Raw genomic sequence first — 22,144 nt, 5'->3', positions numbered from 1 at the left:
GAGCTGCACACAATCATTGGATCTAATAATCTATTGACTGTGATATTGAGGATTATTGATTATTCTGCACCTTATGTCATCAAATATCTAGTCGGTCTTTCAAATAACTAGAATATCGATTATTCTGCATCCTATGTCATCGAATATTTAGTTGATCTTCAATAATTGCAATACTGATACTATTCATCAAGGATTACTGTCATTGACTGCTTATATTTATTGAATATTGTTTACAAGTTGGTTGTTTAGACAGCATTTCACAGCATTTTTTGCCAATATCTATTTTATCTATTTTGCCATTAAATAAAAGCACTTAATTGTTCTAACCACATGGTCACGGTTTCTTGAGTGCCCTGTATACCATATTTATTACGTGTTTTCCTCATTGAGTGAGTGGCCTCAATTTACAGGTGCACCGGTTTGATGTCCATTTCTCCTAGTGCGACATCTTATTTATTCTATTACTATTCAAAAGTTGTGCCTGTCCCTACTGCATGCTGTTCTCCAAGAGGGTAGCATGAAGTAGCTTTCAGAATCCCTTTAAATCTCTCAGCAAGAGCTGAGAAAAATAGTCAGTCTATGTCTTAGGCTACTTTCACACTAGCGTTCGGGGCTCCGCTTGTGAGTTCCGTTTGAAGGGGCTCACAAGCGGCCCCGAACGGATCCGTCCAGCCCTAATGCATTCTGAATGGATGCGGATCCGCTCAGAATGCATCAGTCTGGCTCCGTTTGTCCTCCGCTCCGCTCAGCAGGCGGACACATGAACGCAGCTTGCAGCGTTCAGGTGTCCGCCTGGCCGTGCGGAGGCAAACGGATCCGTCCAGACTTACAATGTAGTCAATGGGGACAGATCCGTTTGAAGTTGACACAGTATGGCTCAATTTTCAAACGGATCCGTCTCCCATTGACTTTCAATGTAAAGTCAAAACGGATCAGTTTGCATTATCATGAACAAAAAAAAATTTTTTTTTTTTCTTTTTTTTTTTTTTCTTTTTTTTTTTTTTTGTTCATGGTAATGCAAACGGATCCGTTCTGAACGGATCTAAACGTTTGCATTATAGGTGCGGATCCGTCTGGGCACATACCAGACGGATCCGACCTAAACGCAGGTGTGAAAGTAGCCTTAGCCAACTGTAGCAGAGATGCAAATGCAAAACCACAACAAATAGGGCCAAGGTCATAGCTAAAGAGTTCAAGAGTTCAGCTTAGAACCCATTTCCTGCTGCGTGAGGCAAAAATTGAAGCCGCACACCCAATGCCAAATTCTTGACCTAATCCCTTCCCTCCAGCCAGAGGACTAAAGCTTCTTTCACACTTGTGGCAGAGTGATCCGGCAAGCAGTTCCGTCGCCAGAACTGCCTGCCGGATCCGTCAAAACGTATATGCCAACTGATGGCATTTATAAGACGGATCAAAATCCTGATCCATCTTACAAATGCATTGAAATGCCGGATCCATCTTTCCGGTGTCATCCGGAAAAACGGATCCTGCATTTATTTATTTCACTTTTTTTTTTGGTCCGATCCATCAATGCCGCAATTTGAATGCCGGATGCGGCACTAATACATTCCTATGGAAAAAAAATGCTGGTTCCGGCAACCAGGCAAGTGTTCAGTTATTTTGGCCGGAGATAAAACCGTTGCATGCTGCGGTTTTATCTCTGTCCTGATCAGTCAAAAAGACTGAAATGAAGACATCCTGATGAATCCTGAATAGATTGCTATCCATTCAGAATGCATTAGGATAAAACTGATCAGTTCTTTTCTGGTATACAGCCCCTAGGACAGAACTCTATGCCGGAAAAGAAAAACGCTAGTGTGAAAGTACCCTAACTTTAAAATTCTGGGCCCCAGTGCAAAATCTATAACATAGCCCTCTCTTCATGCACTTTCCAGTGTCTTCTTATGTGGAACAAGGGTCTTTGGGCCCCCTTAGGTTCCTAGGCCTGGTAGCAACTGCTTTCTCTGCACCCCCTATAGCTATGCCCCTGAATAGGTCTTTGTTATGCTACTCAGCAGTGCCCTGGTGTTCTTTTATCGATTTATTGTAAAAGAATATGGTAATTTGCTCATATTAGAATGCTTACTGATCTGTTATGCTCATACCTATTGATTATCACACAATGATTTCAATTTCCCCACCCCGCCCCCCCAAACCTTCTTTCTTTTTTAGGTGTCTTTTGCAGGCTCAAAACGAGCTCCAGGGTTTGATGATAGCACTCTCCCACTCATTGATCGAGCCCAGAGGATTGGTAAGGTTTAAAGCAAACACATACTACTGGTGTCTTTATAATCATATATTGTGCCTGTGGATAAAGCAGTAATATGTATATTAGCTTTCTGAGCAGATCTCAGTGTATTGACGCTATAGTGTATGGAATATATGATATTTACATGCTAGCACACAGCTCTGCCCTCAGACTGATGTCTTGCCCTGTCAATCAAGGGGAGATGGAGTTTGCACAGCACAGGGGGTGTTAAATAGCAGTGCTCAGATGATTCAGCCCCGCCTCTTGGTTATTCAATTGTTCATTTGCATATGAATAAAAACGCAGATTTCTCTGTAGCTGTTTAACATGGAGATAAAAGATAGATATTGTTTTAATCAGCATGATGAGCCGTACCAGCAAGTATGTCTGATTTAATATGGTTGATCCTGGTGACAGAGCCTCTTTAAGATATGCTATAATAAAATTCAACTTACATATATATGCTCTTGCTCTCACGTGGTGTCGAGGGGTTGCCATGGCAGCGTGGGACCTAACAATGAGCGCCAGACCTGCCGTGTACAAATGCCATAGGCAAGGTCTAATAGGCATTATGTCAGACTTACTGTAACTCTCATAATGCAGTGCAATAGAGAGGATTCAAGGTTTTACAAAAGTGTTTGAGGGGGGAAAAAAAGGTAAAAAAAATTAATAAATTCATATTATTTCATTATTTATCCTCCTATATGATGAACATCGTAAAATAAAAAAGCCACAATTCCTGATTTTTTGTTCATTCCACCTCCTAAAATGCAATAAAAATTATCAAAAATGTGTATGTGCAATGCCACCGTTGAAACAATTTGGTAGACACAGCACTGTGGGTATACTAAAACATACACAAATCAGCAGCACTCTGGAGGATTACCTTTTACAGGTTGTTATATTTCCATGTAGTGGCAGTGCAAGCAGTGTTGGGGCTCATGCAATCGGCCGCATCTGTTTTGCGATCCGAGAAACAAGCATCCTGTCAGAGTGCATGCTGCTATTTCTTTTTTTTTAACTTCGGTAGAAATGTACTATCGATGTCTGCAAAACAGAGAAGAATAGGACATGATCTATCTTTTTTTGCAAGGTAGCGAAACAGACTTATGGATGCGGACAGCACACTGTGAAATTAATGGGTCCGCGGATCAGATGCGGACAGAAACTACGTCCGCGTGCATGAGCCCTTAGGCTCAAGCTTGTCTGCCCCTGTGAGACTTAATATAGAATAACTGCAGCACTCTTGTTGTGTTTAATAATCGTCAAAATTTATTTACCAAGTGTTTACAGATTATTGAATACAGCAAGAGTGATGCATTAACTAGGAGTCACTAGGTAGAAAAAAAAGTTTTGCTAAAGTAGGCTATACTTCTACAGATGCTACAGTAATCCATTTTAACCTAGTGTCTGTAGAAGGCCTACATAAGTTATCTTTTACCACTCAGCAGTTCTGCTTCACTACTCCCACCACCCTCTGAGTGCCAGGAACCCAGGCAGTTTTCTGCACTGTATTGCCTTATATGCTAGCCACCCATTATCCTGGTGCTGCAGCCAAATTTAAGTGCAACGTTGTTGAAGTGGTGACCCTGCACATGCCCAAAAGCGTCAGATAGGTCAGTGGGAGTGTAGGGAATGGTAATGCCTATCTGTAACCCAGCTCCCTAGCCTAGCTTCCTTTTCTGGCTTCTATGTTCTCCATGGGGCTACCAGCTTTGAAATAGTTAGGCTCTCCTTACTGTAGAGCCTACACGTCCCCGGCTGCAGGGATCCTCCTGCAACCCTCATTCCTCCTGCTTCATCTAATTTAGTTCTCCGCTTCGGTTGACACCTTGGCCAAACTAGGCTTCCACTACCCCTCATGTCAATAACGGTGGGCTGTCCCTGAACAAGAAAGTGTCTTTTCCTCCTTGAGTAAAAAACTGTCTATGGTGGTGGTTGAATCCGAGGAACCTAGACCAGGGGGTCCAATGGCATACTTTAAACCAGATTGTCATTGCAACAGATGCAAGCAGTTCAGGATGGGGGGCCCATTGTAAAGATCAGCTAGTACAGGGAGTCTGGGATCCGGATCTCCTCTCTCTGTCTTCAAACTCAAAGGAGCTTCTGGCGGTGCTTCTAGCCTTGAAGGCTTTTCTTCCCACCATCCAGTCACAGAACGTCAGGATTCTGTCAGACAACAGTACCACCGTGGCATACATAAACAGGGAGGCACAAAAAGCAGACCTATATCTCACAGCATTCTGGATCTTTTCTTGGGCTCCGATACATGTAAATTCAATCTCAGCAGTCCATCCGAAAGAAAAAGAAAATACCCTGGTGGATTTCTTGAGCAGAGAGAAACTAAAATCTGGAGAATGGAGTCTGAACAGAAAAATCTTTTCAGAGATCTGCAAGAGATGGGGGTCTCCAAACCTGGATCTCTTTGCCTCCAGAATTGATTTTATTCCCTCCATTACAATGACAGCCCGGAAAGAGTGGATGCCTTTTCAGATCCCTGGCTTGAAGGGCATCTGTACGCTTTTCCTCCAATCCCTTTGATTCCAAGATTCCTGACAAAGGTAGTGGAAGAGAATTCCCAGTTGATCCTAATAGCCCCATACTGGCCCAAAAGAACATGGTTCCCTCTACTACTAAGCCTCTCAAAAGGAAAACTTTGGGGACTTCCTCAGGTTCCGGATCTCCTGATGCAGAGTCCCGCCCGACAGGCAGAGGTTCGCCAGTTAAACCTAACAGCCTGGAGGTTGAGCGATTTATCTTCAGGTCAAAAGGGTTACCTGATGCTGTCATTAACACCCATCTAAGCAGTAGAAAACCGACCACGTCAAAGATATATCTCAGTACCTGGAATGCCTTTCTCAGTTTTGTTGGGGACTCTTGGAATCCCTCTTCCTCTCCTGACGTCAAGGTAATTCTAGATTTTCTGCAGGAAGGTCTAGATAAAGGATTGAGAGTCAGTAGCATAAAAGTCCATGTGGCAGCTGTCACTGCCTTCATGGAAGTCAAGCTATCTGAGGTGGACTTGATTAGTTTTTTTTTTTAAAGGGGCATACAGATTAAATCCTGGCGTTAGGTCCACAGTTCCTCCCTGGGACCTTAAAGGGATTCTGTCAGCTGGATTTTAGTGACAGAGCTTTTAACATCATCACATCAGTCTGCTCTTTTTGTATTAAAATATACTAGTATTACTACCCTAAGTGTTGTCCTTTGTCTAGAAAATCGCTTTTATTAACCGCCTCCGGACCGCCTAACGCAAGATCGCGTTCTGGAGGCGGCAGCTGCAGGCAGAGTCACGCATATACACGTCATCTCACCACCCCCCTGTCATTGATCACCCCCTTGTAAGGCTCCATTCAGACGTCCGCGTGTTTTTTACGGATCCACGAATACATGGATCGGATCCGCAAAACACATACGGACGTCTGAATGGAGCCTTACAGGGGGGTGATCAATGACAGGGGGGTGATCACCCCATATAGACTCCCTGATCACCCCCCTGTCATTGATCATCCCCCTGTCATTGATCACCCCCCTGTCAGGCTCCATTCAGACGTCCGCATGTTTTTTACGGATCCACAAATACATGGATCGGATCCGCAAAACACATACGGACGTCTGAATGGAGCCTTACAGGGGGGGGTGATCAATGACAGGGGGGTGATCACCCCATATAGACTCCCTGATCACCCCCCTGTCATTGATCACCCCCCTGTAAGGCTCCATTCAGTTGTCCGTATGTTTTTTACAGATCCACGGATCCGCAAAACACGGACACCGCGGATCCGAAAAACACATACGGACGTCTGAATGGAGCCTTACAGGGGGGTGATCAATGACAGGGGGGTGATAACCCCATATACACTCCCTGATCACCCCCCTGTCATTGATCACCCCTCTGTAAGGCTCCATTCAGACATTTCTTTGGCCCAAGTTAGCGGAAATATTTTTTATTTTATTTTTATTTTTTTTTCTTACAAAGTCTCATATTCCACTAACTTGTGTCAAAAAATAAAATCTCACATGAACTCACCATACCCCTCACGGAATCCAAATGCGTAAAAATTTTTAGACATTTATATTCCAGACTTCTTCTCACGCTTTAGGGCCCCTGAAATGCCAGGGATGTATAAATACCCCACATGTGACCCCATTTCGGAAAGAAGACACCCAAAGGTATTCCGTGAGGGGCATATTGAGTCCATGAAAGATTAAAATTTTTGTCCCAAGTTAGCGGAAAGGGAGACTTTGTGAGAAAAAACAAAAAAAAAATCAATTTCCGCTAACTTGTGCCAAAAAAAAAAAAAATTCTATGAACTCGCCATGCCCCTCATTGAATACCTTGGGGTGTCTTCTTTCCAAAATGGGGTCACATGTGGGGTATTTATACTGCCCTGGCATTTTAGGGGCCCTAAAGCGTGAGAAGAAGTCTGGGATCCAAATGTCTAAAAATGCCCTCATAAAAGGAATTTGGGCCCCTTTGCGCATCTAGGCTGCAAAAAAGTGTCACACATCTGGTATCGCCGTACTCAGGAGAAGTTGGGCATTGTGTTTTGGGGTGTCATTTTACATATACCCATGCTGGGTGAGATAAATATCTTGGTCAAATGCCAACTTTGTATAAAAAAAAAATGGGAAAAGTTGTCTTTTGCCGAGATATTTCTGTCACCCAGCATGGGTATATGTAAAAAGACACCTCAAAACACATTGCCCTACTTCTCCTGAGTACGGCGATACCAGATGTGTGACACTTTTTTGCAGCCTAGGTGGGCAAAGGGGCCCACATTCCAAAGAGCACCTTTCGGATTTCACAGGGCATTTTTTACAGATTTTGATTTCAAACTACTTCTCATGCATTAGGGCCTCTAAAATGCCTGGGCAGTATAACTACCCCACAAGTGACCCCATTTTGGAAAGAAGACACCCCAAGGTATTCCGTGAGGGGCATGGCGAGTTCCTAGAATTTTTTATTTTTTGTCACAAGTTAGCGGAAAAAGATGATTTTTTATTTTATTTTTTTCTTACAAAGTCTCATATTCCACTAACTTGTGACAAAAAATCAAAACTTCCATGAACTCACTATGCCCATCACGAAATACCTTGGGGTGTCTTCTTTCCAAAATGGGTTCACTTGTGGGGTAGTTATACTGCCCTGGCATTCTAGGGGCCCTAATGTGTGGTAAGTATTTTGAAATCAAAATGTGTAAAAAAAATGACCTGTGAAATCCTAAAGGTGCTCTTTGGAATGTGGGCCCCTTTGCCCACCTAGGCTGCAAAAAAGTGTCACACATCTGGTATTGCCGTACTCAGGAGAAGTTGGGCAATGTGTTTTGGGGTATCATTTTACATATACCCATGCTGGGTGAGATAAATATCTCGGCAAAAGACAACTTTTCCCATTTTTTTATACAAAGTTGGCATTTGACCGATGTGTCTTATGCTACTTAGAAGCCACTAAACAAATAAGGAAGTCAGATCGCCTGCTAGTCCAATATGCTGGACAAAACAGAGGTCAGGGGGCTTCGAAGATTACTATATCCCATTGGATTAAAATTACTATTTCCATGGCCTATAAGGAAAGATGGGTTTCCCCTCCTTTTAAAACTCACAGCGCTCACAGCGCATTCAACCACAGCAGTGTCAACCTCGTGGGCAGAAGGGGCCTCTGCTTCTCTGATCCAGATTTGTTGGGCCGCAACCTGGTCTAGTCCGTCCACCTTGTTTAAACACTATAGTCTAGATGTTTTGTCCAATAGGGACTTGTCCTTCGGACTGAAGGTTTTTGTCTGCAGCAGTCCCTCCCTAACTTTGATTCCTCCTTATAGCCTCCACAATGGCACTGGGAATTCCCACAGAGTTATGTTTTCTGTAATTATTTTGATTTGTTTGTTGTCTTCATTATATATATTCTTTCACAAAGATAAAAAACGTATTTAGCATCATCCTGTGTACTTGGAAATTTACTGGACAAGGTAAAAGGGAGGAGGCTTTTAAACCTTTGTTCTCCATGTTGTTTCCTGTCTCTGGGAGGTGGGGTACCCTCCTGCTTAGTGCTGTTGTGGAGGCTATATGGAAACTCCAATTACCATTAAGAGTAATTGTGCTCGGATCGGCTCATGCTGCGAGGGTACCCTACCTAAGCTTATACTCCACCCCCCCAACCTAGAAGCAGCAGAGTTATGCCGGAACTGCTTATCGAAGGGTAGCCTAAAGGGGGCTACCCCAATGATGAGACCTGAAAGAAGGGAGGGCTCCTGGGTGGGTTGAAATCGTTCGAACCGACAAGTGGGGGGAGGAAGGCCAGGTTTAAATAGTGAACGCCCCGCCTCCCCTCACACAAATGCGGCACTCTTAATTGCCTACCACTTATCATGTATTTTTTTTCTTTACCCTCCCTTTTGGTTTTGTCACACCTTAAGGTGTGGTGGGGATTTCCATACTTGGATGATCTTTTGATGAAAGCTGCCTCCCAGGAAAGATGATCTTTCAAGTCTCCAGCTTTCACCAGGGGAGGGTTCCCTCCTCCATCTGCTTTCGCATGTGGATCCTTGGTACAATGATTGATGCAGTCTCCTATGCTCAACACCCGCTTGCTTCAGCAAGCATTCCTGGCCCGGTGGGACAACTCCCTAATGTCTCTGGACAATACCCATCATCCTTCCCCCTCCATATTCTTAAGGATCTGCTCTGGTGACTGCAATTCTCCACTCTCTAACTGGGTCCTTACTTCCTCTTTTTTAGCTGGTAATCTTGATTGATGCCATCTTCTCTGGTTGCAGTGTGGTGTTTGACCTTCTAATGGCCTAGGTACATTGGTTCCTAGGTGATTCATTCCTTCACATCAATCTCATCAAAAGCACCAGGAGCCATTTAGCATTCCAGACTTCTTTTCGAAGAGGAGAATGTCCTAGCCCTCTCACTGGTCGACACCCCCAGAGTGAACAGTTGCGCTGTTGATTATTTGCTGTCAGTTGCTGGATCTGGGGTAGTGGTGACATCATTCTTCAGATTTGTCATTGATGGGCAACTCGTAAGCTGGAACTTTGTGTTTCCAATCTCCAGAGCTTGATATTACTGGGCACTCTTCGTGAACACATTCGTCTGCTTGGGATGGGTTTTCCCTACAGCACCTCTCCTTTTCTCCTCCATTCTTGCCCAAGACCTTCAAACAGATCAAAGTAGAAGGCATTTCTGCAATCATGGCTCCCAATTGGCCTCACAGCGCTTTGTATTCCGGCTTTGTGTATCTGCCCACAGACGCTCTGTGGCCTTTTCATCCCAACCTTCCTTACCAAGGCCTGCAGTTCCTCCTCTCTCACAGCTGTGTTTTAATAATGTGGCTGTTAAGGCTGAGGTCTTGACATTGCATGGCCTTCTCAAATCTGTCATTCAGACCATGTTGGACCCCCGGGAACCTCAGTCTGCTAAGATTCACTATTGTACTATTTCCATTTGTGCAAGCAACACAACCTTCATGTGTGTTCCACCCCCAGAATTCAGTTTTTCCTACAGTCTGATTTGCGGCAAGGCCTTAGCTTTCCTTTCCAGCGTACACCCCAGGTAAAGACCTTTGTGCAAAGCATAGCACATTGTGCTACTTTCTACCATGGGGTGGTAGAACCCTGGTACCTTAACCTGATCCTGAAAATTTTAACCACCCTGCAATATTCACCGTTTTTGCTGTGTCAGGACAGTATGTTGGTACCTTTTGTCTTTCAGCTGGTTTGTTTCCTTGTTCATGTTTCTTGTGGGCCCACAAAAGAGTATTTTTTTGCCTCCAAGGGCATAATTAAGCATTGATCGTGGCATGCTGTGATGGCAGCCTGGGCCTTACAGTATAGTGCGTTAGATAGTTGGCATGGTAGCCTCTTTTTTTGGCTTGTTCCAACCCTATGGGACTGCTTTAGGTTTTCATGGTGCTGTCCTCCAATTATATTAACACGAAAACTGGATTTTTTCTTTTTTTACTTGCAGGAAAATATTTTCTTATTGTATTCAGATCCTTTCCTCTGTTTTGTTGTCTGTTTACTGGGGTTTTTCTTTTTGGTGTTGGTCTGTTTTTGCGTTTTTCCTACTGTTTTGGACACACTAATTAGCCTAGGTCTATAACCACTAGGCATAGGCCTAGTCTGCCTCCTAGCGGCAGGGCCGATAACCATAGTGCTGTGTCCTCAAATTAATCCAACAAGAAAAGGACTTTATGATGAGTGAAAAAAAAAAATCAACCATTTTGAGAAATATTTGTTATTGTGTAAAAGTGTGTGTGGGGGGGGACACTATCTCCATAATTGTACTGGCCCTCAGAACAAAACTATCATGCCTTTTGTACTGCACAGTGAACCATTTAAAAATAATTTTATGTGATGCATCAGAACACAATAGTCTAAGTTGGTGAAGTGAGATGAGAAAAATATATAAATAAAACCATTGTTTAGAAATAGAAAACAGAAAATTGGCATGTGCCTATGTCTTCACCCCCTTTGTTAGGAAGCCCATAAAAAGCTCTGGTGCAACCAATTACCTTCAGAAGTCACATAATTAGTGAACTGATGTCCACCTGTGTTCAATCTAAGTGTCACATGATCTGTCATTACATATACACATCTTTTTTGAAAGGCCCCAGAGGCTGCAACACCTTAGTAAGAGTTATCACTAACCAAACACTGTCATGAAGACCAAGGAACTCTCCAAACAAGTAAGGGACAATGTTATTGAGAAGTACAAGTCAGGGTTAGGTTATAAAAAAAAAAATATCCACATCTTTGATGATCCCCAGGAGCACCATCAAATCTATCATAACCAAATGGAAAGAACATGGCACAACGGCAAACCTGCCAAGAGTCGGCCGCTCACCAAAACTCACGGGCCGGGCAAGGAGGGCATTAATCAGAGAGGCAGCACAGAGACCTAAGGCTGGAGGAGCTGCAGAGTTCCACAGCAGCGACTGGAGTATCTGTACATAGGACGACAATAAGCCGTACGCTCCATAGCGTTGGGCTTTATGGCAGAGTGGCCAGAAGAAAGCCTTTACTTTCAACTAAAAACAAAGGCACATTGTGAGTTTGCGAAAAAGCATGTGGGAGACTCCCAAAATGTATGAAGGAAGGTGCTCTGGTCTAATGAGACTAAAATTGAACTTTTCAGCCATCAAAGAAAACACTATGTCTGGCGCAAGCCCAACACATCACATCACCCAAAGAACACCATCCCCACAGTGAAAAATGGTGGTGGCAGCATCATGCTGTGGGGATGTTTTTCAGCAGCCGGGACTGGGAAACTGGTCAGAGTTGAGGCAAAGATGGATGGTGCTAAATACAGGGATATTCTTGAGCAAAACCTGTACCACTCTGTGCGTGATTTGAGGTTAGGACGGAGGTTCACCTTCCAGCAGGACAATGACCCTAAACACACTGCTAAAGCAACACTTGAGTGGTTTAAGGGGAAACATGTAAATGTGTTGGAATGACCTAGTCAAAGCCCAGATCTCAATCCAATAGAAAATCTGTTGTCAGACTTAAAGATTCCTATTCTCAAGCGCAAAACATCCAACCTGAAGGAGCTGAAGCAGTTTTGCAAGAAGGAATGGGCTAAAATCCCAGTGGCAAGATGTGGCAAGCTCAAAGAGACTTATCCATAGCGACTTGGAGCTGTGAATCCAACAAAAGGTGGCTCTACAAAGTATTGACTTTAGGGAGTTGAATAGTTATGCACATTGACTTTACTAAATAAATAAAAATCTTCAAAATAATGCAAATCCACAAACAATCCATGTTAATTCCAGGTTATGAGGCACCAAAACACGAAAAAAGTCAAGGGGGGTGAATACTTTTGCAAGGCACTGTATGTTTGAAATGACTCCTCCTGAGTTTTGCCATGGCAATAAACAGCAGTTTATGACCACATAAGGCTGTATTTAGAAGGAATTTCGTAACAATTTGTTGGGGTGCTTTTTCCCATGGCAACCCCTGAAAATATTTTTTTTTTAGCTAAATCTACATATAATTAGCAAAATGTAACTTTTCATTTTTAAAGCCCAATGCAACACCTTTGGGGTCAAAATGCTCACTCCGCCCCTAGATTAATTTTGTAAAGTGTGTAGTTCCCAAAATACAATCTTTTGGGGTGTGTTTCTTATGTTTTTGCATGTACATCAAAGCCCCTGCAAACCTGAAATGATTCCTGAAAAACATAAAAAAAGTGGAAGCTCTAAAATCCGCAAGATGGATTTTCTGAATCTGGTATTTGATTGACACACTAGAATCACATATGGGATATTTCTTAAGACTGTAGAATTGGGGTAATAAATATTGAGTATCTTTTTATCATGTGCCATGTTCAAAAATGGATTAAAATGGAAAATCTGCAAAAAAAAATGTTTTATAATTTCACCTCCATTTTGCATTAATTCCTAAAGTGCATTCTTTTTAAATGGGGTAATACGTTGGCTGTTTCTAGTATACTAGTCATCACAGTTGAATGTCCCCTTAGCACCCCCACATAGTACATTGCCTCTTAGTGCTCCCACACACATTTTAGTTAGACCCTGTAGTGGTAATAAAATAAAAAAGTAATCCTTAGGCCTTATGCACACGACCATTGTGTGTTTTGCAGTCCGCAAATTGCTGATCCGCAAAACACGGAGGGTGTCTGTGTGCGTTCCGCAATTTGCGGAACGGCGTGGACAGCCATTAATATAACTGCCTAGTCTTGTCCACAAAACGGACAAGAATAGGACAGGTTATATACACTGCTCAAAAAAATAAAGGGAACACAAAAATAACACATCCTAGATCTGAGTTAATGAAATATTCTTCTGAAATGCTTTGTTCTTTACATAGTTGAATGTGCTGACAACAAAATCACGCAAAAATAAAAAAATGGAAATCAAAATTTTCAACCCATGGAAGTCTGGATTTGGAGTCACACTCAAAATTAAAGTGGAAAAACACACTACAGGCTGATCTAACTTTGATGTAATGTCCTTAAAACAAGTGCCTGTATGACCTCCCTACAACGCCTGTGCATGCTCCTGATGAGGTGGCGGACGGTCTCCTGAGGGATCTCCTCCCAGACCTGGACTAAAGCATCTGCCAACTCCTGGACAGTCTGTGGTGCAACAGTTGGTGGATAGAGCGAGACATGATGTCCCAGATGTGCTCAATTGGATTCAGGTGTGGGGAACGGGCGGGCCAGTCCATAGCATCAATGCCTTCGTCTTGCAGGAACTGCTGACACACTCCAGCCACATGAGGTCTAGCATTGTCTTGCATTAGGAGGAACCCAGGGCCAACCGCACCAGCATATGGTCTCACAAGGGGTCTGAGGATCTCATCTCGGTACCTAATGGCAGTCAGGCTACCTCTGGCGAGCACATGGAGGGCTGTGCGGCCCTCCAAAGAAATACCACCCCACACCATTACTGACCCAGTGCCAAACCGGTCATGCTGGAGGATGTTGCAGGCAGCAGAACGTTCTCCACGGCGTCTCCAGACTCTGTCACGTCTGTCACATGTGCTCAATATGAACCTGCTTTCATCTGTGAAGAGCACAGGGCGCCAGTGGCGAATTTGCCAATCTTAGTGTTCTCTGGCAAATGCCAAACGTCCTGCACGGTGTTGGGCTGTAAGCACAACCCCCACCTGTGGACGTCGGGCCCTCATATCACCCTCATGGAGTCTGTTTCTGACCGTTTGAGCAGACACATGCACATTTGTGGCCTGCTGGAGGTCATTTTGCAGGGCTCTGGCAGTGCTCCTCCTGTTCCTCCTTGCACAAAGGCAGAGGTAGCGGTCCTGCTGCTGGGTTGTTGCCCTCCTACGGCCTCCTCCACGTCTCCTGATGTACTGGCCTGTCTCCTGGTAGCGCCTCCATGCTCTGGACACTACGCTGACAGACACAGCAAACCTTCTTGCCACAGCTCGTATTGATGTGCCATCCTGGATAAGCTACACTACCTGAGCCACTTGTGTGGGTTGTAGACTCCGTCTCATGCCACCACTAGAGTGAAAGCACCGCCAGCATTTAAAAGTGACGAAAACATCAGCCAGGAAGCATAGGAACTGAGAAGTGGTCTGTGGTCACCACCTGCAGAACCACTCCTTTATTGGGGGTGTCTTGCTAATTGCCTATAATTTCCACCTGTTGTCTATCCCATTTGCACAACAGCATGTGAAATTGATTGTCATTTAGTGTTGCTTCCTAAGTGGACAGTTTGATTTCACAGAAGTGTGATTGACTTGGAGTTACATTGTGTTGTTTAAGTGTTCCCTTTATTTTTTTGAACAGTGTATTTTTTGCGGACCACGGAATAGAGCAACGGATGCGGAAAGCACACTGAGTGCTGTCCGCATCTTTTGCGGCCCCATTTAAGTGAATGGGTCCGCATCCAAGCCGCAAATACTGCGGCTCGGATGCGGACCAAAACAACGGTTGTGTGCATGAGGCCTTACCTAGCCCCGTTTCACTGATAAACGAAGCACATCATGCTCTCCTGCTCAGCTCAGCAAGCGCGATGACATCTCTGAACAGCAGCAGAAATCCAGAACTGTCCTGCCATATTTGAGATGGTTGGAAGGTATAGCAGTAAGCCTCACTTTTTTAGTATTTCATGCAGCTTTTTCTTTATCATAGTCACATTATGGTTCTAAAGGAAAACACTGCTTTTTACACTTTTATCTTTTACTCTAGCACTGCCACTAGCATTTCCTTTATAGCATGTATTACCAATATATTCCTGGAATCATTTTTTACATTACAGACTAATGTGCTAAATTACTAATTGTGTAAATACGGAGCTGTAGATGCCATTTTTTTATTTTTGTTCCTTTGACTTTTCTAGATAAAGATACTGAGAATATTGACATTCCTTTGAATGACATCAGACCAGGTAATAAATTATATCATAATTAACTTTTTGAATGTTTCATATACTATTAGAAAATCTCTTGTCCCAATCAGAATTGTGGTGGAAAAGTAACATCTTAGGCCATACCCTCTTTCCTGCGCATCCTTTCCTCTTCCCTCTAAGCGACACCTCTTTTTCATACAACTCGGAAAAAATTGGAGAAACGCAAGTTGTGCCGCCTTTTAGACAAACTGAAGGGTACAGACACTTCAGTATATCTGGGCCACTGTTTGTTTACCCCAAAAGGAGTCCCTCACCTCCCGATGCTCTACAAATTGTAGTTCTACATCAACAGTACTGTTGGCTTTGACTCCAGATAGCTAAAATATATAGAGAGGATGTCTGGGTGAGGGTAGGGTTGGGCATATCAAAAATATTCCCACGATAACGATATTAAGAAATGTATCGCGATAACGATATATATATCGCGCTAAATGCCCATTTAGAATTAAAAAAACACTCAAAATATGTACTAGTGTTTTTTTGTTGCCCCCATACATTATAATGGCTCCTTGATGCCCCCGTACAGAAATATCTCTTAGTTGCCCCACCAAGAACAGGGTCACCGTTTCTCCCCCCCCCCCCCCTCCAATGTGATGGAGCAGCCGGTCGGGTGTGCACCCTGCTGCTCCATTCATTCTCTATGGGAGACGGCCACGATCGGCCATCTTCGGCACTCCCATATAAAATGGGACATGCTGGCGGAAAACCCTGATAAGTGGGTTGTTCAGAGTGTGCCCATCATAGCTGCACATGGTCGGGAAGGGAACACTGGCATCATAAACATGCCTTTCAGCCAAATAAAACATTGGGGGTCATTTACTAAAGACCGCCACTTCCCATATGGGTTTTAGTCCCTACACACTGCAGCCATATTACCGCAATTCCAAAGCGCAGTGACGGTTACCTCAGCCTTGGACTCTCTGAGCAGCAGCCCCACGGAGCACAGCGACTTTTATCCAGCGCCGGTCTCCTGGCTCTGGGGGTTTACAGCCGGTAGATGCCATATCTCTGTGACCTAATGGACCTGAGATGATGTTATGCCCCCATGACTAGGGTTGTCACAATATTAAAAATTTTGCATTCTGCATTTTATGGAAGGTCCGGCCCATAATAGAACAGTCCTATTCAATTTTTGAGGGGACAAGGTGACTACAAAAATCGTGAACTGCGTGTTTTTAACATTTTTTTTTTCTGTTACGGCGTTCCCTGCATAGGAGATATTTTTCAATACTTTAATAGCTTGTCCTTTTTTGGACGTGGTCATATGTAATATGTTTTTTTTTTTTTATTGTTTATATATTTTTATATGTAAAATTAGGAAAGGTGTGATTAAGGCTACCTTAACACTAGCGTTCGGAGCGGATCCGTCTGATGTTTCATCAGACGGATCCGCTCCGATAATGCAGACGTTCGCATCCGTTCAGAACGGATGCGTCTGCATTAAAACTTAGAAAATTTTCTAAGTGTGAAAGTAGCCTGAACGGATCCGTCCAGACTTTACATTGAAAGTCAATGGGGGACGGATCCGCTTGAAGATTGAGCCATATTGTGTCATCTTCAAGCGGATCCGTCCCCATTGACTTACATTGTAAGTGTGGACGGATCCGCTCGCCTCCGCACGGCCAGGCGGACACCCGAACGCTGCAAGCAGCGTTCAGGTGTCTGCTCACTGAGCGGAGCGGAGGCTGAACGCTGGCAGGCGGATGCATTCTCAGTGGATCCGCCTCCACTGAGAATGCATTGGGGCCAGACGGATGCGTTCGGGGCCGCTCGTGAGCCCCTTCAAACGGTGCGCACGAGCGGACACCCGAACGCTAGTGTGAAAGTAGCCTTAAAAATTTTAGAAGTTTGGTGTTTTGTTTGTTTTTTAACTTTTTATTTTATAACGATTAGCCTTTTAATCTCATGTTCTATTCACCCTAATAGAGGTCTATTAGGGTGAATAGAATTTTACTCTTTACCTGCTGCCTTGTGTACACAACAGCAGGGAGTTTACCATGGCAGCCAGAGTTTCAGTAGCTTCCTGGTTGCTGTGGCAACTAATCGGAGCCCCGCAATTTCACTGCTGGGGCTCCGATCAGAAGCTACCACTGTACCACCAATGAAGAGGGGGGTGAGAGGACCCTGTGGCCACTGCCACCAATGTATATAATACTGGGGGCGCACTGCAGCACCAATGTTTTCTAATACTGCAAAGAAAAGGGGTTAGTCAGCACATCCCAATGCGCAAGTGCACGTTGCTATGGCTGAAAACACAACACAAAAGAAAACATACAATGCAACAGCACTCTGCAAAGTACAAAAACTTATTGTAATGCTATGCCTATAAATTTGAGATGCTTGGCAAAAACTATTTGTACAAAATTATTTGAGCCCGTCGTGCCACACGTGAAGGCGATCTCTGTAAGACAGGAACCTAACACTCTTGGCACCAGGAGAAGTATGTAGTGGGGAGTGGACTCAGCATGCATTTTGGTACTTGCATTCCCTGGATTCAATGGAGCCCATTTTTTGGCACCAAAAATGATAAAAACCAAAGTGGGCCCAGCATGCAAGTGGAACCTTCACCCCCTGAACTTCATGGTTGCTATCATGGTGTTAGGTTACCCGTCTTACAAAGATCGCCTTGACGCGTGGCAGACGGGCTCAAATAATTTTGTACAAAATGTATTTGCCAAGCATCCATAATGTTTATAATACTGGGGGTGGGGGGGGGGCGCACTGTGCCACCAATGAATTTAATTACCCTCTTAATACAAGTATAGACTGCGGGTGCCCAGCCTCGCGCCAATTAACCCCTCAGGTGCGGTTCGCAAGATCGCCGCTTCCTGTTTTAAACCACAGCCCCTTCCCTACTCCTCTCTTCACGTCTCATTGGTGGCGCAGCGGCCACAGCCCCTCCCCTCCTCGCCTTTAATTGGTGGCGCAGTGGCAGCCACATCACAGTGGAGAGGGAGGGACTCTCTCCTTCTCCACTGTGCCGGCTTTAATGTGCCCTGGACGTTTGAGGCAGTCATCACTCAAGTACGACTGCCATTATGACGTCACTAAATATACTGCTGTAATTAAGAAACGGCGGTATCACTGTTTCTAAATACCGCGGTATTTCGATAATAATGGTATGTCTCCCAACCATAGGTGAGGGTGAACCCAGAAGTCCTTTCAATGTATTCCAATGCCAGTTGCAGTTCAATCTGTGCATAGCTTCTTATAGTGCAGGAGGAGCTAAACAGATTGATATCGTTTTACAGGCCCGGCTGGGAATTTAGGGGGTCATTTGTGATGCTGAAATACACCTATATAAAGCGTATTTCAGGCGCAGATTGTGGTGCAACGGTTACACAGAAAGGACGTGCTGTCTCCGTTCCCTATTCATTTTTTGTATATGCCGATTTGTTAGGGGAACCTTACCACTTCCCCTGGAGACGTGCACCCACCACTATACCTACTTGGGCGTGCTTGCCATCTCTCATATTTTGTTTTGCGAATCAATTGCCACCTGCTCTATAATATCAAATGATCCACCCCACCAGGTGAACACTGTAAAAATATAAATATGAGGCCACAACATTCATTTTTTGGTCAGACTCACCACACCTCCCAAAAAATAGAATAGCAAGCAATCCAAAAGTCTTATGGAACCCAAAATCTTACCTATGAAAATGTCACCTCATCCCAAAAAAACAAGCCCGCAAGCAATTATAAATAAATAAATAAAATATGGCTCTCCGAATAATAAAAAATAAAAAAATCGCTCTTTTGGTGACCAAAAACATCAATATTTTTTTTTGTCACCTAACCTGCCAAAAAATAGAATAGCAAGCAATCCAAAAGTCTTATGGAACCCAAAATCTTACCTATGAAAATGTCACCTCATCCCAAAAAAACAAGCCCGCAAGCAATTATAAATAAATAAATAAAATATGGCTCTCCGAATAAAAAAAAATTAAAAAATCGCTCTTTTGGTGACCAAAAACATCAATATTTTTTTTTGTCACCTAACCTGCCAAAAAATAGAATAGCAAGCAATCCAAAAGTCTTATGGAACCCAAAATCTTACCTATGAAAATGACAACTCATCCCCAAAAATAAAAACAGGCCTCAAACAATAATAAATAAAAATAAAATATGGCTCTCAAAAAGTGGTGACAGTTTTTTTTTTAAATGCTTTTATTCTGTAAAAGTGGTAAAATGTAAAAAAAAGTATATAAAATTGGTATACATGTAATCATATTGACCAGCAGAATAAAGTTGGCATGTAAATTTTTTAAAAAAATTTGCACACTACGATAACAAAACCTAAAACGATTCAGACGATGATTGCCCTAGATGCGGTCTTGCAAATGCACACATACTGCATATGATATGAGAATGCAAGAAGTTGAAAGGGTTTAGGAGGCTGTTTTTGCACTTATTAGGCAGATGTGTGGCACTCAAATCCCTGCATCCCCCAAACATTCTATACTTGATCGATTGAGTGGAGCTACTGCGAATTGTGCTATGATTCTTGGGATACAGCATAGGTTATGTCAAGCTAGGAAACTAGTAGACAGACTCTGGATTTAGCCACTACCTACAACGATTGCAGAATATATCAACAAGATGCATAAATCGCCACATTGGGCCTCAACTGTGAATGATGCTCTCTTAACCCCTTAAGGACCAGCACCGTACATGTACGGCGGGCTGATCCGGCGGGTGCAGGAGCTGCGGCCGCCCGATCAGCGGTAGGGGTTCGGCAGTCACTGATAGCCGGACCTCTGCTGTATGCGCCGGCATCAGAGAAAACACAGATGCCAGCGCATTAACCCTTGCACAGCTGTGGTCAGCACTGACTGTGGCACGTGAGGGATCCTGCCGTGTGCGGGTGTCCATCGAGTCCCCGTGCTGCTGTGACAGGGACCCGATGGCATGGAAGGCAACCCGATGCCTTCCTTAGGCATTGTGGCTGCCTTCCGTGACAGCCTGTGAGATCCAGCCCCCTGGATCTCACAGGCAGGAAGCTGTAAGTGTATTACAGTGTGTAATACACCTATAGCTAATGGATTACAATACAGAAGTATTTTAATGCATTGTAAAGGGGATCAGACCCCTAAAAGTTGAAGTCCCAGAGTGGGACAAAAAATAAAGTGAAAAAAGAAGTTAAAAAAAATAAAGTTTGACAAAAAAAAATTAAAAGTTTCAAGTAAAAAAAAAACATCCTTTTCCCAAAATAAAGGGAAAAAAATTGTAAAAAAATAGGGAAAAAAAGAAAAGTAGACATATTAGGTATCGCCACGTCTGTATCGACCGGCTCTAGAAAAATGCCACATGACCTAACCCCTCAGGTGAACACCATAAAAAAGATGAAATAAAAACGGTGTCAGAAAAGCCATTTTTTTGTCACCTTACATCACAAAAAGTGTAATAGCAAGCGAACAAAATAGTGCCAATCAAACCCTCATCTCATCCCGCAAAAATTATGCGCTACCTAAGACAGTCACCCAAAAGATGAAAAAAAAAACTATGGCTCTCAGACTATGGAGACACTAAAAAACGATTTTTTAATTATTTTTTGTTTGTTTCAAAAATGATATTATTGTGTAAAACTTAAATAAATAAATAAAAGTATACATATTAGGTTTTGCCGCATCCGTAAGAACCTGCTGTATAAAAATATCACATGACTTAATCCCTCAGGTGAAAATAAAGGTGTCAAAAAAGCCATTTTTTTGTCACCTTACATAACAAAAAGTGTAATACCAGGTGATCAGACAGTCATATGCACCCTAAAATAGTACCAATCAAACCGCCATCTCATACCGATTAAAATGAGCCCAAAAAAACTATGGCTTTCAGAATATGGAGACACTAGAAAATCTTTTTTTTTTTTTAAATGCTTTATTATGTAAAACTGAGACAAACAAGTCATATTTGGTATTGTCGCGTCCGTTACAACCTGCTCTATAAAAGATGCCACATGATCTAACCTGTCAGATGAACATTATAAATAAGGGTACTTTCACACTAGCGTTTTTCTTTTCAGTCCTAGTGGCTCTATACCGGAAAAGAACTGTTCAATTTTATCCTAATGCATTCTGAATGGAGAGCAATCCATTCAGAATGCATCCGGATGTCTTCAGTTCAGTCTTTTTGACTTTTCAGGACGGAGATAATAGGAATTTATTAGTGCCAAATCCGGCATTCAAATTGCCGCATTGATGGAGCCGGTATTCCGGTCTGCGCATGCGCAGACCTTTAAAAATTTGAAAAAAAATAAATGCTGGTTCAGTTTTGCTGGATGACACTGGAAAAACTGATCTGGTATTGCAATGCATTTTTCAGACTGATCAGGATCCTGGTAAGGCTACTTTCACACTTGCGTTCGGGGTTCCGCTTGTGAGTTCCGTTTGAAGGCTCTCGCAAGCGGCCCCGAACGGATCCGCTCAGAATGCATCAGTTTGGCACCGTTTGGCCTCCGCTCAGCAGGCGAAAACCCGAACGCAGCTTGCAGCGTTTTCGTGTCCGCCTGGCCGTGCAGAGCCAAACGGATCCGTCCAGACTTACAATGCAAGTCAATGGGGACGGATCCGTTTGACGTTGACACAATATGGTGCAATTTCAAACGGATCCGTCCCCCATTGACTTTCAATGTAAAGTCAGGAGTCCCTATTAATATACCATCAGATCGGAGTTTTCTCCAATCCGATGGTATATTTTAACTTGAAGCGTCCCCATCACCATGGGAACGCCTCTGTTAGAATATACCATCGGATTTGAGTTACATCGTGAAACTGAGATCCGACAGTATATTCTAACACAGAGCCGTTCCCATGGTGATGGGGACGCTTCAAGTTAGAATATACTGAGAACTGTGTACATGACTGCCCCCTCCTGTATTTAACTCATTGGTGGCCAGTGCGGCCCCCCCTCCCTCCCCAGTATTAAATGTGACCAGTGCGGCCCCCCTCCCTCTATATTTATTGGTGGCCAGTGCGGCCCCCCCTCCCTCC

At 43.5% G+C, this 22,144-nt stretch overlaps 1 protein-coding gene across 5 annotated transcripts in view; it reads left to right on the top strand.

The window, feature by feature from the left end:
* Window positions 1-22,144, top strand: part of LOC121005864 (catenin delta-1-like) — a 607,331-nt gene that overhangs the window by 403,968 nt on the left and 181,219 nt on the right. For all 5 annotated transcript variants that reach the window (XM_040438663.1, XM_040438662.1, XM_040438660.1 and 2 more), the window contains 2 exons: window positions 2,173-2,251; window positions 15,084-15,131. In XM_040438663.1, coding sequence (XP_040294597.1) covers window positions 2,173-2,251; window positions 15,084-15,131 — 127 coding nt within the window. The remainder of the gene's footprint in view (window positions 1-2,172; window positions 2,252-15,083; window positions 15,132-22,144) is intronic.

Source organism: Bufo bufo, chromosome 6, assembly GCF_905171765.1.
Source record: "Bufo bufo chromosome 6, aBufBuf1.1, whole genome shotgun sequence".
Classification (NCBI taxonomy): Eukaryota; Metazoa; Chordata; class Amphibia; order Anura; family Bufonidae; genus Bufo; species Bufo bufo.
Note: the sequence above shows the minus strand (reverse complement) of the source record. Positions and strands in the feature narration are given on the sequence as shown.